The sequence below is a fragment of the Numida meleagris genome, chromosome 2, assembly GCF_002078875.1.
Source record: "Numida meleagris isolate 19003 breed g44 Domestic line chromosome 2, NumMel1.0, whole genome shotgun sequence".
Taxonomy (NCBI): Eukaryota; Metazoa; Chordata; class Aves; order Galliformes; family Numididae; genus Numida; species Numida meleagris.
The window spans coordinates 28345212-28363535 of NC_034410.1; the positions used below are offsets into that span (position 1 = coordinate 28345212).

The window sequence follows — 18324 nt, forward strand, 5'->3', positions numbered from 1 at the left end:
TGGCTATTTCTGCTAATTTGAGTGCCCTGTGTAAACTTCTAAATAAAGCTCCAAGTTTTCAGACTTTTTTTTGGAAGCTTAATCAAACGTTTTCCATTGTCCTACATTCACATCAGCACACACACGCACCCTGGAAAAAGCTTTTTCTATTCTTCAGCTTGCGCTGTACATAAAATGGTTTTAAAAATAACAGCATGGCAACAATTGCTTGCACATGTGGATGTCATAAACATTGCTCCGGGCGCCCCTTCCCTCGCCACGGTCGCCTAGGAACGCGACTCTAAAATGGCGGCGGCTGCCGATGTTGCCGGCGGGCAGGTGAGCGGAGCCGCGGCGCACCCGCCTCCCAGCGGCGCCCGCAGCCGCAGCGAACGGCACCGCAGCGGCCGCCCTCGGCTCGGCCGCTTGAAGCCACCCGCCCACATAGCGCTCCCGGCTCGGCCCCACGGCGGGTGGCGCCGGCCTTGCCCCCCTCGCTCTGCCGGGGAGGCGGCACGGGGGGAGGAAGGGGGTTAGCCCGGCAGTCTGCGGCGGGTGGCGGTGTGCCGCGAGCCGGCTTCCTGGGGGCTCCGCTGGGACGGCGTGGCTGAGGGCCGGGGCCTGGCTGGGGAGGAGTGGAGTCTGAGGAACAGCTGTCTTGGGGCACTGCCCGTTCCCTTAAGCACGGCTCTTGAGCTTGGGGTTGCATTTCTGAGGTAGGTGCGCTCCCATCTGCACGCCTGGCAGCTGCTCCCCTTTGCACTCCCCAGGGCCAGGCGTTAGCGTTCCTGGCACTGATGTACAGCTGCCTTCCTCCAAACAGCTTTTCCTTTTCCATCGGCAGATTGCGTGGGCCATTTGTCCAGGATTTTCCCTGCCTGACAGCTGCGATCAGGCTGTGGCCATGTAGAGTTCTGGACAAATGGCTGTGTCCAGCCACTGGCTGTGCTGAGTCACTGTATGCCGTAGGCCCTGCTGGATTCCCTGGGAAAGTACCACAGGTTCCATGCATTTGTGTGTGCACCCAAAGTTATTTTAAGTTCCAGAACATGCTACGTGGACTCATTGTGCAGCTACTACAGGCTGCTCTAAGCGTACCCATCAGTACTTCAAAGCTGTTTTGTGTTCGCAAAAATATTTCATAGAATCACGGAATGGCTTGCATTGTAAGAGACCTCAAAGATCATCAAGCTCCAACCCCCTGCCATGGGCAGGGATGCCACCCACCAGATCAGGCTGCTCAGGGCCCCATCCAAACTGGCCTTGAATTCCTCCAGGGATGGGGCATCCACAGCCTCATCACACTCTGAGTAAAGAATTGCCTCCTAACATATTACCTAAATTTCCCCTCTTTTAGTTTCAAGCTATTCCCCCTTGTCCTAATACTGTTAGACCGTGTAAAAAGCCACTCCTCCTGCTGATTATAACTTCCCCTCAAGTACTGGAGGGCTGCAAGGAGGTCTCCCTGGAGCCTTCTCTTCTCCAAGCTAACCAAGCCCAATGATTTGTGATTTTGTATTGTAAGCTAGAGTGATGCTGGCCATAGTAAGTTATTTACTAAACCCATGTTGTTCTGCGGAGACATCTCGCTTTATTAGCTGTTGTAGCTATGATCTGTGATACTTGTTACTAGGATTGCCTTTATTGTGTTTATGGCATATCAGTAGTATACTCTGAACGTTGCATTTGCATCTATATTTTTCAAAGTTAAATATACAAGCAGAGTTTTCTGAATGTATAATTTTTAAAAATAATGTGCATAAAATAAATCTACAAATGTATTGCAAGTTAAGCTGCTCTCCTGGTGGTCACCTGTGCGGTTTGTGTGACATGAGCTGAGAAGCCCCTTCTTGCAACAACCATCTCATATCTATGAACTATGATTCTCTACAGGAAAAAAAAAAAAAAAAACCTAGAGTAAGTGTAACATAATTGTTGGTGTCTTTTTATCAATTTCAAATAGAAACCACTAATTTAATATCTCGTTTTATATTTTGCTGTAGTTTGCGAGTGGCCATGATCATATGTTAACTTTGGCATGTGTATTAATTTAGAGTCTGAATATGAATATGTTACAATGTAATGACTTATGCAGGATCTTGTGCTGAAAAAATGTACTGTGTACTGTCAGGCAATAGAGAAACAGCTGAAGATCTGTGGCTTTAAGAGGAACATGGATGTCTTGGTGTTGTATCTGGCTGGACAGTAAGTACAACGTTTCTCTGGCTTTTACTAGAAGTGGAACACATAGTACATGGTAACCCTTCATAGTGCTTTCTGTAACAGTCCCTGAACATCACTTATATGTGAAATACCATCTTTATACCTAGTCTGAGCATGTTGTGCAAAAAAAAAAAAAAAAAAAAAAAAAAAAAGAAAAAGGCAAAGAAACATAGGGACACAGGCAGTGGAACTGCATGAGCTGTGAAGCAGTTAAATGCCTCAGCCCTAGGAACACAGTCCTTCTCTAGCAACCCAGCATTGCTTGAGGGTCGGTAAGTTCACAGTGTTTCACATGAAATTCTACCACAGGGAACAGAGACATGAAACTTAATGGGCTGATCTCTACCTGTTCTAACTGGCTTGTAAGGCTGGGTGGAAAGAGTGTCAAGACAGCAAATGAAAAAACACAGGACCTGCCCAGTCTGAGAACTGCCAAATTTCTGACCTCCCTGAAGAAATCTGTTGTTGCAATAGCAAAACCCAATGGTAGCACCTTTGATATTACTTGCATCTCTGCTGTTAAGAACTGAAGGGAGGGCAGGGCAACATAAGTGAGTACAAGAGCTGTTTGAGGCAGGCAGCACTGATCAGAGAAGTGATCTCTGGGAGCTTTGTGAAGCAGCTGAAGAGATGGGGCAGATGAGGAGAAGAAACCATGCAAAGAGGAGGAAGGCAAAGCTTTCATGAACCTGTGGGTGATCTGGGTTGATAGAGCTGTAGGATGAACGTGCTGAGAGACTACCAGAGAGAGATGGATACATGACAGGACATACTTCAAAGTTTTTGAAAAGCATACTTTGAATTTCTGGCCAGGGCACAATTCCAAGTGTTGCATACCTGTCTGCAGCCTCACAACTCTGTCTAGAGTTTGTACTGTTGATATCATGTGTAAAGAACTAACATAGTGTAATAATTCAGGCACAAGGCTTTCAAGGTCTCTAGGTCGTATGAATGCAGAAAAAAGAAATGTTAGGGGATTTGGGGATTATCTAGCTTGCTTTTGGTAGAAATTAGGTGGCCTTGAAAGTCTCAGTGTATCCCCTTAGCACATCTCCTGATTTACACCAAGAAGGAATTTAAAGCTCTGTGGAAAGAAAGTATGAAACATCTGCTTATAGTTAAATTATTATAATATTTATTTTAGAGGGAAGAAAACATAGAAAGTCTTACTATTTAAGTAAGGGAGATATTTACATACTGAGATGGTGTTTGCAGTCTTAATAAGCATATTTTCTGATGTTAAATACTTAAATGTATACTCTGGCTGGCTTTGAAATACTTCATGCTGTGGAATAAAGAAAGAATAAAAAAAAAACGATCAGAAGACAGATACAGAGGTGATCTGTCTTCCCATGAAACCATTTTGAGAAAGATGATGCAAGCTTGTTTCTTTGATGATTGGAGAGAATCGATTTGCTTTTATTCTATCCCAAATTATATAAACCTTGAACCTCAGCCAATCTCAGTATCGGAACATGCTTTCTTGAGTGTTAATTTGACATAGTTTTATACTGGCTAAAGTAGGAAGAAGGTTAAAAAAAATCATAATAATTGAAGTCAATCAAATTTGAGGGAATCAAATTTTACATTTAAACCACTACTGTTAAAGGCACATGAAAAAGTTTACATTTGGCCACTGTCATCCTAGGAAAACTGATTAACTTAGCAGTAGGTAGGATAAGAAGGCTGGAGGCCAGAAAGTATCGGTTTGTAAGAGACAAGCAAAGTCTGGAAGGCATACAGAAAGGGACAAGCTCCTCTGAAATGTCAGAGGAATTAAGCTCTACCTGGGGCAAATTAAATGCCTTAATACTGGAAAAAAAAAAAAAAAAAAGAAAAAACAGATTAGGACTTGGAGATAGACAGCCTCATCTTGGCTGTTACAATGGAGTAAAGCCAATAAAAATGTAAGCCTGTGTAGAACAGCAGTGACAGAGAATATCAGGAAATTTTGGCTTTGCTATCTGAAACATAGCTTAGCAGTATACAGGTAAAATTCTACAGAAAAAAAATATAATAGCTCTGTAAGAGCTCTGCATGTCCTGTCAGCTCTCATGCACTTCTCTTTAGTACTTACAGAAATGTATTTACTTGTAACAGCAAAATAAACACATAAATACATACTTGCAAGTTTAGTTTTTGGGAATGATTTGAGAAGGCCAAATAATCAGTTAAACAGAGTGGCTGTTTGGGATAATCTCATTTTCAGAAATACATGAATTAAAATACAGCACATCAACTGTGTGGGGTTTGTTCCTGGTAGTTTTTTCAAATGAAGATAGAAAAGGTGCCCGCTCCTTCCTTGTATCTGGAACGGTACTTGGGGAAAAAAAAACAAACACATGGGAAGAGAAACTTGGCTTCACAGCTGGAACACAAGCAGAGCAGTTTAGGCTGATGGTGTGAGATTAATTCCTACCAATCCTATTAATTCTTTCTGAAACACTGGTGCTGGTCATGCAGAATGTTCAGAACTGACACGAACATTTTGTTATATCAATTAAAATTGTGAAGGTCATCTACAGTTATTTGAGAGGAAATCAAGAACATTTATTAAAAGCAATGAAAAAAGCAACAATTAGTGAAAATTACTCAACAGCTCACCCATATTCTCTGGTTAGTAGGTAATTTGTTATTTAGAGCGCATCAGCAAGCTCAGCTTCAAAGTGCAAGGTACACAATTAAACTGGAATCCCTACAAGCACATTGGAGAGAGATCCAACCTCAATCAAGGTGTTCATTTAAAATGCCTGCTAATGAATATGTATACTAAGTTTATATGAGAAAAATGTAGAAAAAGGGCAAAAGATTTCATGACATGCATTAATATGAAAAATAAGAAATTTACAGCGATGTGCTTATTGTTTGCCTTCTCTTAGCATCTCTGGCTCCATGGCCAAAGAATCCATACTGTCCTTTCACAACAATTTTCCTTTTATGTGCGTGTCCCCCAGGATGCAATAATCCTTGTTCTGTGTTCTCAGTAGAATTTCCACGAGCTGCAAAGTAGATGGGATATTGCACTTAATGAAAAATAGAAGCTTTTATGGAAAAAGAAAGTAATGTATAACTGAGTTTGTTCCCATTTCTTTACCATTTGCTGCTTTGTTATGCTTTCACGTGTTTACCATGCATACGTTATCTCTCCCTTTTGTTCTTTCTTTTTCTGCTATAGTTTCTACAGAATTGTTGCTTTTTAGTGCTTGCATAATATTATTTACCAAAAATCAAATTGTTTATGAGGTGACTGAGCACCACTTTATTTTTTTCCACTAGAGGACTAAGAAGTATTCCAAGTCTGTCACTGTTTCGTAGGTTGAGGTATTTGTGGATTAACAACAATAAGGTAATGTAATAAGGCTGTAATGTCACCTAAACATGTTTGAATTAAGGGACATTCCCAGGAGAGTGTTTAGTGTGATGATGTCCGCATGAAATTCTGCTGTATGTTCCTGGAACAGTTCCACAAGCCACGTGTTGTACTTGCTCCATCTGTGCAAGTCTTGGTGATCGTATTTATTATATCCTGTATGAGTTCTAAGACAATGCTCTGTAAAAATCTCTAGATGCTGCAGTTTTCACCCAAGTCCAAGCATGTTGTATTTTAGACAAAATCAGCTACTTGGCAGTAGGAGTGTGTGATTTGGAAATCTACAAATATCTAGCCAACAATTATCAAGGTTCTTACTGAATCGAAACATTACTAAAAAAAGAGGAAATTTATAAAAGACACTGATTTCTAACCTGCTTTTAAATACCATACTATACAGTAATTTACATGACTTTCACAAAGGACGTGAATTCTTAAAACACCAGAAGCGCTTTCTCAGGTAAATAAGTAGCTCTGTGAGGAGCAGAAAAAAAATAAATTTACATTCCATGTAATTGAGGAGTGTATGTGTATCTGCTGCCTCAGGCTAACATCAATTATATAGCATCTTATGTCAACTTTGTTGAAAGACCTGTGGTTATCCAACTGTTCTCAAAAAAAAAAAAAGCAAAAATATGGATATGTGAAGAGGTTGAAAAACCACAGTATAAGGCTTTCCATTTTACTTCCAAAAGGTGCTAAACAATAAGGAGAAATGGCCTGTTGACTTTGAATTTGACAAAGATACAGAAATGCCACTCTGTGTGACAGGTGTGTGTAAGTCCCACACTACACAAGGTACAATAATCACTGTGAAGAATATGACTTTGTTTTCAGATTACTGTTTTCACTTGACCATGTTTCTCTGAACCTTAAAGTAACTTTTAATTTCCAAATACCTTTTCTCAGAAATTTTGGAACAGGAAAACCTCTTTGTCTCCTCCTTCCAACCTTCAGAAAATACATAGAGCAAAACACATTTGTCTTAAAGTCAGGGGCATAATTCAAGATCTAAAATAATTCCTGCGCTAGCAAATTACTTTACATTACAGAAATCAAAATAGTGTCAGGAATCAAATTCTATTTGTTGTTCTTGTGTTTAAACTGGGCGGATAGGCAGCTGTGCACCATTAATGCTCTCAGCTGTTTCAAGGGCCAGTTTAGTACCTCATTCCAGATACTAACCTCGCATTCATGTCAAGACTGAAATATTAAAAACTTCCTATAGTAAACAGTTTTTAAGAGGCTATGTTCTCCAAAGTTAAATTTAGACTGTTATGTGACAGTTTTCCTAATTCTAATTTCAGATTGAAGATTTATCTTTCTTAAAGAAAAACTACTGTTTGACTGAGCTCTACCTCAACAACAATGAACTCACAGATATATCAGGTATCAATTCTCCCTTTTCAGATTTCTGAGCTATACTTTCTTTTGTGTGCATTCAAATTTATAACAGTGGATGACAGGCAGTAACTTAATGGTTGAAAGCTCACGTGTATGCATAAATGTTAATTATTTTCTTAGGGATTTGATTTGTTCCAGTGTACTTGAGTGGCAATAAACTGAGAGTTCATATCAAGTTTATGCTGGTCTAAGGGTAATGAAATATCATACACTTTAATGTCAGGCAATTGTAAAACATTTTGGATCCAGCATGACCATATCTTATATTCTAAATGAATATTCAAAGTTATTTTTCCATCGGATAATTTGCAGTCCTCTTGCTGACCAGGCACTGCAGAAGGTGGTAGAAGAACCTGCTGGGAGCCATTCACATTTACATGATGAAAAACTGATTGTAGTGCTGACAGACTTAGCATGAAAATGGAAGAGAATAAATTAATAAGTTGTCTCATTTCTAATGTAGTCATTAACATAGTGTAGTTTCTTCACTATGTAGTTACACTTATAATCAGAAGTGTTTTGCAGCAAAACTGTTTTACTGTAAAATTCCATTTTTCATTTATATGTCGATATATAATTTGCTTGCTCTTGTAGATGAAAGTAGCTGTGCCATGCCAATGAATTTCTGAATGAAGAGCCCAAAGTATATTAATACATTTGTGGATTTTAGATGTTTTAAATATTAATATTTTACTCTTATTAGTTCCTATAAAATACTAAGATGAGAAATTGTGTTGATTAGTTTCTGTGAGATCTTGTGAAAAGTGAATGTTTGAAAGCAAAAACATTCAGGCACAAGAGACATTACAATAGACACCAATGTATGGGTTAACCAAAGGGTGGGTGTCATTCGCAGAGAAATGTGGATGAGAAAAACTGTGTAGCAATTGGAAAATGAGCTGTTGAAGCCAGATGTGGTATGATGATGTGAACATGTAGTCCGGGTCAGCCACAACAGTGCATGGAATAACTTCTTGATACATTAATAATAATTTGAAATGGAACTACTTTCTATAGGCATAATCTATGTATTGCTTGTAAGGCAAAGGATAAAAAGGATAAAAGGAAGTGGAGTTAAAGATTGCTGGGATATAATAGAAAGGAAGGGATGAAGAAGGGAATTGATACAGATTTTTTGGGTCAAGAATGATTGAGAGAAATGGAAAGAACTAGGGTCAAAATAAAAGTGAGTTGTGTTCAAACGACGTGACTAGGAAGGCAACAGAGATATTAAAATCTCTGACAGTTGGTTTTTTTTTTTGTACTATTCTCATGCAGGGTGTTAAAAATGTAGGCCTGGGTGAATAACTAGAATGTCTAATTCAGTGTGCATCATAACAAAATAATTATCTAATAAATGCAGTGAGATATGATGACAATAATTAATTATTTTTCATTGCATTTCAGGTGCTCTGAAAAACTTGCATTCATTACAGATTCTGTTGCTTCACAACAACCAGTTAAAACAGCTTGGTGAAACAGTGAAGGAATTAAAAGGAATAATAAGCTTGCAGACTCTAAGTAATGTTTTATTTATGTTTTACAGAAAAGCGAGCAGTAGTTTTTTAAAATATCTTACCGGGATGTTTCTTATCTGTTTGTGCATCACTTGCCAATAGCTTCTGAAGCTAATCATCAATTTCAACCAAATTTGACAGAAGAGACCTGTAAGACATGAAAATTCCATAGAGACTACTGCCACTGAGAAAAAAAGCTGCTGAAGGAGTTTGAAAGTCAGCTGCTTTTGGCTACTGGCTAACCAGTCTCCTGGATAAGTAGCTCGGAGGCACTCAAAGCCACGTGCTGCTCCCTGTTGGTAAAGGAAAATGGGAGAGTGTTGATATTATCATAGAGCTGAGGGAAGACAAGAAACTGGTGTCACTGCTGTTGAGAGTGAGAGGAAGGTTATAGGTCATAGAACACAAATTCCTGTCTTATTAATCATATTCTTTGTAGAGCTTGTTTTCTGCATCTTTTTGGGCAAATTCTATGGATTTCTAGATTCTAAGAAGAAACATGCTCTAGATATTAAGTATAACAGTATCTCAGTGGCATAATTTTGATTTACTGGATGGAAATGAAGCTTCAGATTAAATTATACAAGAGTGCTGGCACCACTAAGCTGGTGGCCTGCAGGAAAGTAGGATGATATGCTATTAAGCTATTGAAAGTATGGGCAGTTTTTGTGCATGATTCCTGCGAGAATGTCGTCATAGGTCATGCCAAATTCTCAGTACTATGAGGACACAGGAAACAAGTTTCTTGTCTTGCTATCACAATCAGTGGAGGTGAACATCATCAAGCCTTACCTCCTTATGCATTCAAAAACTGACTGCCTTGATTGCAGGAAAGGAAAAAATGGCTTGAAAAGTACCATTTTAATTGAACTTGATGTTAGTCTGAAATTCAGAAACAAAGTGTTTAGGAAGACAACATGCTGGCAAAATTATTGTGTTTTTTTTTTTTATTATGTGTAAGACTGAAAAATAGCACATATAAGAGTGCAGTTGTTTGAAGTGATTAGGCGAAGTCTGGACAGACATCCTATGTATGAATAGTGCTGTCACTTGAGTTTAACATTATAGCTCTACCAATTAATATGCAGCTTCATAAAGCACAGGGAATTTCTTGTGCTTGTTGCAGTTATCTGTGGGAAACAGGGAGAAACAGCAGATAGTTAAAGTGCTGCTGAGTCATTATGAGTGACATTCACGGAGACACTGAAAATTGGATGAATATTGGACTGGCCACCATCATAGAAAAGCAATTATTTAAAACAACTTTTTTTTTTTTAAAAAAAGGTTCTTCAGTACAAAGATATGACAGTAAATCAGTAGAAGAAATGTAATATTCTGCTTTATAGTCATTCCTTGCTAACCTTTACAGTCATAAAAAAAAAAATTCAATGCCTTTATTTCAAAGGAATTTAATAGAAATGAGTTCCCAAATTACCAGGGCTCTTTTAGTTTAATAAAATACCTCATCGTATTTGAAGTAAGTGTCAGCAATAAATGAACAAAATGCATTTTAAAAGCAATATATATCATATTGTGTTCCTGTAGCATTTACTTGCCCGCTTGCAGTATTCAGAAATGGGAAATGAGTGCAGCATTTCAGCTGCCTAACTTCAAGGCCTGTGCCGATAATCCATCTTTATAAAATTAAAAAAAAAAATGTTTTGGAAACGGGAGGGTTCTCAGTGTTGTGAGGCAGATCTTGGTTTTGTTTTTGTTTTTATCACTGGAAAATTTGATTAAAAAAAAAAGTCTTGCAAACCATCAATAGAATTTCTGGATACGTCATAATGTTTTATTATCGTGTAGCTCCTGTGAACTGTTAAAATGAGGCAGTCTGATACATTATTATTGTTCACTTCAGAAGCAACATTCAGCTACCAAAGTGTTGCATTTCTTTTTCTTTCTTAAGGCTCTCTTGTGATTTTTAGCCATTGCACTGCAACGGATTTGAAGCATAACACCATTTTTCATCATGCATTTAGTGAAGACAGTCAGCTTCTCAAGATTTACTGGATGGGTTGCTCACAACTGCAGCCTTTTGGGAGATACGGAGAGTTTCTTTAGAGGCTCACCTTGTTCTCACATCACTTGGAATCCAAGATTTCTGTGTACTCTGCACATTACTTCAACTGATTTATTGTACACGACTGATAACATCTTGCTGCTCAAAAAACTCATTTTGTCCTTCACCGTGTTTCTGTCACAATAGTTCCTTTCTTTCCCCCAATGGTGTAGGCACACTCTTTTTCTATATTCTGAATTGGGAAAACAGACAAACCTGTGGAGGAAGAAAGCATTATCCCTAATTTGTAGATGGAAAATTACATTACCTTGACTAGAAAGTAGATAGCAGAGCCAAAAATTGATTCCAGATGTTTTGTAAAATAAGAACAAGTTGATCCATGTAATGGCTGAATTTATTTTAAGATCAAGCAGCAGAAAAATTTGTATGCTATTAAAAATCAGTGCTGCTAATGAGGGACACACTCCAAGCAGCATCTAGATTCAGAAGAACTTAGTATCAGCTCCTCCTTCTGTCTTGGAAAAATCTCTCTTGAGTCGTCATTCCATTGCAGTACTGCTCAAAACAGCAAACTTACCTGCTTTTAAAGAAGCTTCTAAAAGCTTTTTCTCTGAGGAATACTATGGTGTATTTTCTTGACTCGAAAACATGCTCATCAGACATATACATGATATTCTTTCCGATTAATGCTTTCTAGAAAAAAAAATGGCTGTATAGTCGGGGGCTCAGGAAAAAAATGGAACTTCCTTTTTTGCTGCCACCTTGTGGGCTGCTTGCTACTTCCAAACATGGTAGTGCTGTTGAAAAATCATTCCAAAACTAAAACATTTTCTGTTCTCTGAATACCTGAGCAGGCATTTTCTGCATACAAGATCCCAATTGTCCACTCAAGTCTTCCTGAGTCTCCGCACAGTCGGGCGGTAGCACTGAACACTGAGCCCTCTGTGGAATTCAAACATAGCCTGGTGAACGAACTATGAAATCCTGTGGTTCACAAGCCAATGTAGAATATTTCTCAATCTTTTTCATATTTCAGTATCTCTGAAATATCAGAGGATCTCGTTTGCCCTTTACCTTGCCCTCCATACCTATTAAGGCGAGGTAAACCAGGGGATTTTTTGCCCTCGAGGGAATATTGGCCACAGCCTGTTTCTAAACTGACCGGTATAGACCTTGGTAAAAGTTGTCAAAATTGTTAATTTTATTTTTTTGCCTGCTGTGGTCTTAAGGTATCCTTCTGATCAATATTTTTTTCTGTACTGTTGAAGAAAAACAGTATTTCTTTAAGGAGAAAAATAGCTTTATTTTGTTTTTAATTTAGGAAACAAACTTTTTTTAGTCGGTTTTCTGATCTGGGAATAAGCCAGTTTCTGCTTTAATCAACTTCAGATGTCATTGACATGAACCAAACCAAGTCTGGTGTGTAAGTTAGGTGGATGTTCCACATTTGGCAAAGCAGTAACAGAGGACTAATGCTTGTCTGTGTTGCAAAGGTTTGGTTATTCAGGGAATGTGAACCTGAGCATAGGTATTTTAATCAAGTTGCTAATGGGCTTTTGGAGCTTAGGGCCTTATATCTTAATAAAAGTGAGTGGCACCTCGTTTCCAGGAGCATTGGTCCTTTTACACATTTTAATATTTAAGTTTCTCAGTTTTCAAACTCATAATCCATAGAAACGTCAGAAAATGGAGTATTTTTATTTTACATTGCATCTATGGGATAAAACCGTTCTATCAGCTCTGATAAAGCCTTAGTCCTAAAGCTCATCTTTTTTTAATTTACTCTCTCCTGTTGCAAATTTTGTGTCTTATCATGAAGCCATCAGATCTAAAAAACTGCTACAATTTAAAGTACGCATCACCAAAAAATACATAAGGAAATCAAAGGTAAGTATTTAACGGTTTTGTCTGTATATCTTAAAAAATACAAAAAAAACTTCAAAGGCTCAGAGTGCACGATGATGCCTTTTCTTAAATCTTGCCTGTGGTATTTTGCATGCTCTGCAATAAGCCAGTTCCTTGCAGTCTGTCTTCAGTTGAGTGATTTTTTGTGTATAAAGAAACCAAGCTTTGTTTACCTACTCTGAAAATAATTTGAATGTAATAATATTTTGTACAAAATCTTTGTCTACTAGTGTTCTTTAATTTTCATGTCTTGCTAAGTTTGTTATTTTTCTTTTGTAGTTTTGGTGATTGGCATTGTTTTGTATATATTTTGCAGACCTGTTCTACAACCCTCTGGCATATGATCCAGGCTACCGGCTCTATGTGATACACAGCCTCCCTTCAGTACAGCTCCTGGACAGGAAGCGTAAGGATTGATTTTCTCTTTTCACAAAGCATTGACTGTTGCTTTTAATAAGTTTGGAAAAGTATGTGTGTTATTCTTGTGCATTTTCTTACATGCACTTGTTGATATAGCAAAAGTTCTAACAAACTATACCCATTTTTGAAAGGTTCGTATGGCATAAACCATTTACTTCACCCAATGCTTCTAATTTCTGCCTTTTTCTATTTAAATTGTGTATGGTTATCTTGTAGTTGGTCTGTACATTGTTGGGTAAGAGATATAAGCCTGCATTTAGAAACATGTACCTCCCTTTGGTATGTGTACGTTCCTGTACGTGAATGTACACCTACCTTCCTGGAGCTGGACTCAGTCCTTGTGGTTCCTTTCCAGCTCAGCTTTCTATGATTTGTGAATTCAAACAAATATATTCATGAGTCTGTTTAATTAGACATGGCTAATATTCTCAAATATCTGTGTGATACTCTCAGATATCTATGAGTTTCTGTGCATTTGAAGAATATATGCACATTTCTTGGTAAGATCCATGCTGACCAAGTTGTCAGATAGAAATCTTTGTGAATCATTAGATCTTTCACAACTTGTCTTCTGAAAAAGAATTCTATTGAGAATAAATATATAGATACATATCAGTAAATATATTGAAAATGAACCAATTTAATAAACATGCCACAGTGGAGCCAGAAAATCAGCTTTGGTGATTGTGTCTTTGGTGTTTGGCAAGCTATATGATTCAGAAGAGGACTGAACATTACTGTGAAGCGTTGAGAAAGTTATTGATTTGAACCCCACTTCTTCCTCATGAGAAAACAGTGAGGAGAAACGTCATCTTGGAAATCTGCTCCCAGCCTGTGGGAGAAACAGGACAGGAATTGAGAAGGCAGCCTCAGGATGACTGCATGGCTCAGGTTGTGCAGCCCTGACATGGAGGAGAGCTGGCGGATGGGCAGGGTCTGTATCAGGGGTTATTGAGCTGCTGGGTTGACCATGTGGCCATTTGCCAATGGCTGTACATTCATTTCCTGTACTGGAAAGGGAAACACCTTTCCTGTGTATCTCCAGCCTCTTCAGTACTTGGTCTGGTGTTCCACCTGTGCTTAGCACTTTCCTCAGACTATTTTATTAACAGTCACTTTTGGCTGTCTGAAGCTAAATCTACTGGGAAATACACATTACCTTTACAGTTCTAAAAACAATTCCATAAAATTTCATGGACTCCTGTCTTCAGTACAGGTATACTGTATTCAGCTCTGGAGTAGGACTTGGAGCATTAATTTCTATCAAGCTGTATCCTGGGCGTTCTATTTAGTGAACTATTTATTTAATGTTACAAAGACTGTAATGTGAAATTAAATATTTCCTCTTTTAATCTTGAATGGAAAATGTTCCATCCATGGAACATTTCGACAGCTTCGTCCTGGCTGGCTTCTTTATGCAGGACACATGCTCACACTTTGTTACCTCCAGACATGGATGCTGCAGTTCCTTTCTAATGAGTCCCCCAGACACCGCAACTTAGAAACTCTCCTGAATTCAAAATGTTTCTGCCAGAGTTCTGTTCTAAACCTCCAGCTCTCTTCGTTTTCCTATCTGAAGTTTTAGATTAGTATGCAGGTCATACCATTGGTTAAAATCCCTCATTTAACTTACAGTTTCGATCTTTCTTAAAAATGTGAAGTTATTTTTGAAGTCAAGCACAAAACAAGAAAATGTGAAGTTTTTCTTGTGACTGCACTCCTATAGTTTCCTCTGTAATTGAGCAATGGGAATTAAACTGACCTTGAAGTGGGATTTGTTCACACTGTTCGTAAAGAAACTTCCAAGTTTTCACTAACTTCTGCAGTAGATCTCATTTGTATGGTAACGAAGAGCCTTGTCTGATAGTTTCTTCATTTAAAACTCCTGTTCCTACTGCATCCAAAAGAAATACTTCGTTCGAGAGGGCTGCACCCCAGAGCTGTAGCAAGCATCACTCCACGGTCCTCTTCTGAATCTCTGTGAAATTATGCAGATTTACACCACTGTTGTTATAAAACTGCACAAAATAAAGTGTGCACACAGGTAGTTAATACCAGACTTTTTAGTTGATAGGGGAAATAATTTTTTATATTCCTTTTTAACAGCAGTTACAAAAAGAGAAAGGGAGTTGGCATTTCCTATCTATAACTGCGAAAGGTCCAGTGCTGTGGAGTCAATTGCTTTTGGGAAGAGCACCCCGCCAGGCACTGCCAGCAGGCACAGCAGTTGCACTCGTCCAGCCAGGAGACTGATGGTGCCCCCAGGTATGCATAACCATAAGAGCAAAAGCACACATTTTGGGGCAATTTCAATTAGAGAAAAAGTTCTTTTCATTCATCTGATAAAAACTTGGTGTCCTTAGTAGTAAAATATAAATGCATCGGGAACTCAACCAAACTGCTCCACAAAGCCAGGAGCAGTGGTAGGAACAGCAAATGAATGAATCCTCTGCTGTGTGCGTTATGACAAATATGTTCATGGAATCACCAAATCATTAAGGTTAGAAAAGACCACTACAAGAATCTAGTCCAACTGTAGTTCTTGCTACACCCTGTAGATACAGAAGTGTTTTAAGATAGCTGAACAAACAGCATTTTATTTTTTCAATATATATCTTATTGTTTTTTTTTAAATTATTTAATTAAGAACATTTCAGTACACCATTATGCTGTCTCAGTGCTCAGCATCCTAGAGTTTTGATGCCCTCTAGTGCTTTTATAAAATAATCTCTTGAAGAAAATATTTTCTCCCACTGTTGTAAATTTTGCACATCTTGCCTAGTTTTGTAACCAGATTCCTTGATATGCTTTCCAAACTGAGAATATTTTCATGGTGTCTGATAATAGCATATAAAGTCACTTTATAAAGAGCCCTTAAAACATTCACTGCTGTGAGGCAGCATGGTGAGTACCTGTAACCTTGTGACTGCCCCATCGTGTGACAATCCAGAGCAGACCTTGCATTTCCCCCCTGCTTTTGGATGTACGCCTATGGAAAAAAAAAAAAAAAAAAAAAAAAAAAAAAAAAACCACAAACCAATGTGTGGAAATGTTCATCTAGAGAAAATTAAATATGAGTAACTGAAGAAAAAAAATTTTGCACATATCAAAGCTTCTGCTGGTTTTTAGCTCATTTGAACAAGTAATTTGTGTTCGGGATGGTAATCCTTAGCTCATCAAAATGCTGCACAGACAATAATGTATTAATTTGAACTTTTTATTGCAGGTTGGGAATTTGGAAATCACACAAATAAGTAAGTATTTCTCTGGGCTTCCTGTGGTTGGTTTTGGTGTTGTTTTTTTCATTTTTTTAATTTTTTATTTCAGAAAAAAACATTAAAAATAATTTCTTGACATATTTTCTGGTGCTTTGTTTCACATAGTTGAAACTGTACTATTCTGATAAGACAGCCAACCCACTGCTGTTTTAATTGTAACATGGAAAGGTATTCCAGGTGTATAAAAATGCTATTTATTTTATAAGATCAAATAGTGATAACTAGAAAAAGCGTGCTTGAAGCATTAGAGCATCAGAATAGCTGCTCTGTATTGTGGCACAGCTTTCTGCTGGCTGGCTGCTCAGAAGGACGTACTCTCTGGAAAACATTACTGAGCTATACAATAAAATGCTTTTAGTCTATAGTTGATGTTACCTTTATTCTGTTAACATTTCAACATCATAGAAATAAATGGGAAACCTTACCTTTGTGACGTCTGTGCCTGGATTGAGGTAGCATAATTTTTTAATGTGTTGACATTTTTAGATGCTGTCTTTATAAGATATTTAGTATCTTAAGATATCAGACTTTTGAGTTTCACACATGAAAATAGTTGGAAGATTTATTGAAGGAAGTAATGAAAAGCCTACGTATGGTGGTTTCCTTTAACAATTTGATTTTGCAGTTATTTGCTTTCAGTACAGCTCTCTACAATCAGTCTAATTTATGTTTACAAGCCATTTTCCTGCTTTCAGTGGAGTACATTCATTGATACAATGGATGTGCAGCTTCCACTCCATGTTATTTGTGTAGATGCTTAGAGCTTGTGAGGTACCCGAGCATTTGACAGAGCGTGTTATACTTAGTGGAGACAGTCACGTGGCTTATGTTAGTTTCCTAACGTCTCTGTGTGTCTCTGCAGCTACACCTCTATGGAGTAAATTCTTATAAATTCAGGTTTTAATACTTCAGCTGAGCTTAAAGTTTTGGTTGTCAATTTGGAACTGATATTGTGAGTCTGCTACTTCTCTCTCCCAAACTGCAGCTGTAGCAGGACACATGAACAACATGAACTCAGATTTCTGGATTCAGTGCTCTGGATTCTTGCATGGTGACTATTTAAAAGACTCATACTGAAATAAATTTTCTATTTGCGTAAATAGGTGTCATATCACAGAAAGCGTGCTTAGTAAGATAACTCCAAACTATTTTGAAAATATTCCAATAATTTACATTTGCTTTTCTTTTTGCAGAGTTCCGTTTGAGAACCCGGAAGATGCTGTTTTACTACGGGCAATGACAAGATCTGTAATGGAATTTTCCTGTATTGACTGGAACAAAGTACCCACCTGTCAAGAAAGACGGCTTAAGCACAAAGCAGAGGAATCCCCTAAGAAGCTGACAATCCAATTTAGGTGACTGCTTTCTTCCTTAAGAAAAACAGTACTCCTCTGTCTAAAGTGGATATAAGCATCTTACGTAAATTACTATCTCTATAATGCAAATACACTAAAACATGCATCTAATTAAATGATCTTCCAGCAAAAAAAAAGTATTAGTGTAACATTCCTTTTATCGTCAAGTATATAATATGTAGGGTCGAGAATTTAAGAAATCAAATGATAAACAGCGGAAACGTTACAATAAAAACTGTTTGAAATGCAATTCTTATCATACTTTTTTTTTTTACCACAAATTATCAAAACCAAAGTGTAAGGTACTTTTTAAGAAACTAAGGATACATTATTTCATTCTTTATAGTTTCATTCCTTATAGTTTCTACTGGATAATTAGACTTCTTATTATGTTCACTACCAGTACTATATCTTCCTCCCTCAAAATAAAGATATGTGATAAACACCATCCTCATTTCTCAGAGAAGTTCCAATTTGCTAATTTGTGTGCTACATTAAAGTTCTGGAAGCTCTTAGTTTCATGACACTGCTGCTCTGGGTCTCACTACCCATAGAACCACAAGCAAGTAAGCGTGCTGAAATCTGGTTCCTGTCTGGTTCCTGTCTGTGGCTGCTTGTCCTCTCCAGGATGCGTGCTCTGCTTACTGGTGCTTTCAGAGAAACAAGATGTGCTATACAGAATGCACTGTCCCAAGGCTGCTGACAGCACTGTGGCACTGCACCTGACACTTTGGCTTCTTGACCACTAAGAGATCTAGCAGATCTGTACATAAATGGAAAGTAATACAACTTCACAACTTTCTCCATTCTGTCAAAGGCTTAGTTTCAGTCAATGCTATTTGACATATCA

At 38.0% G+C, this 18324-nt stretch overlaps 1 protein-coding gene across 3 annotated transcripts; it reads left to right on the forward strand.

Moving 5' to 3' along the window:
• LRRC72 (leucine rich repeat containing 72) lies at nt 214–17724 on the forward strand. 3 transcript variants are annotated; one of them, XM_021389143.1, is made up of 9 exons: nt 214–318; nt 2111–2184; nt 5479–5548; nt 6880–6961; nt 8384–8497; nt 12738–12827; nt 14948–15106; nt 16068–16095; nt 17313–17724. In XM_021389143.1, exons 1-9 carry the CDS (start codon nt 286–288, stop codon nt 17476–17478), a joined length of 816 nt encoding a protein of 271 aa, XP_021244818.1. In that variant the 5' UTR covers nt 214–285; the 3' UTR covers nt 17479–17724. The 3 variants fall into 3 exon arrangements, with proteins under 3 accessions (XP_021244818.1, XP_021244820.1, XP_021244819.1); XM_021389145.1 differs by lacking the exon at nt 214–318 and adding an exon at nt 349–695 and having other exon boundaries at nt 2075–2184; XM_021389144.1 differs by lacking the exon at nt 214–318 and adding an exon at nt 350–695.

Excerpts from the sequence above, each read along its gene's own strand:
- LRRC72 (XM_021389143.1), top strand. The coding sequence starts at position 286 with ATGGCGGCGGCTGCCGATGTTGCCGGCGGGCAG. Across the intron at positions 2,185-5,478 it reads GTGTTGTATCTGGCTGGACA|AGGACTAAGAAGTATTCCAA; the intron begins GTAAGTACAACG and ends TTTTTCCACTAG. Across the intron at positions 8,498-12,737 it reads AATAAGCTTGCAGACTCTAA|ACCTGTTCTACAACCCTCTG; the intron begins GTAATGTTTTAT and ends TATATTTTGCAG.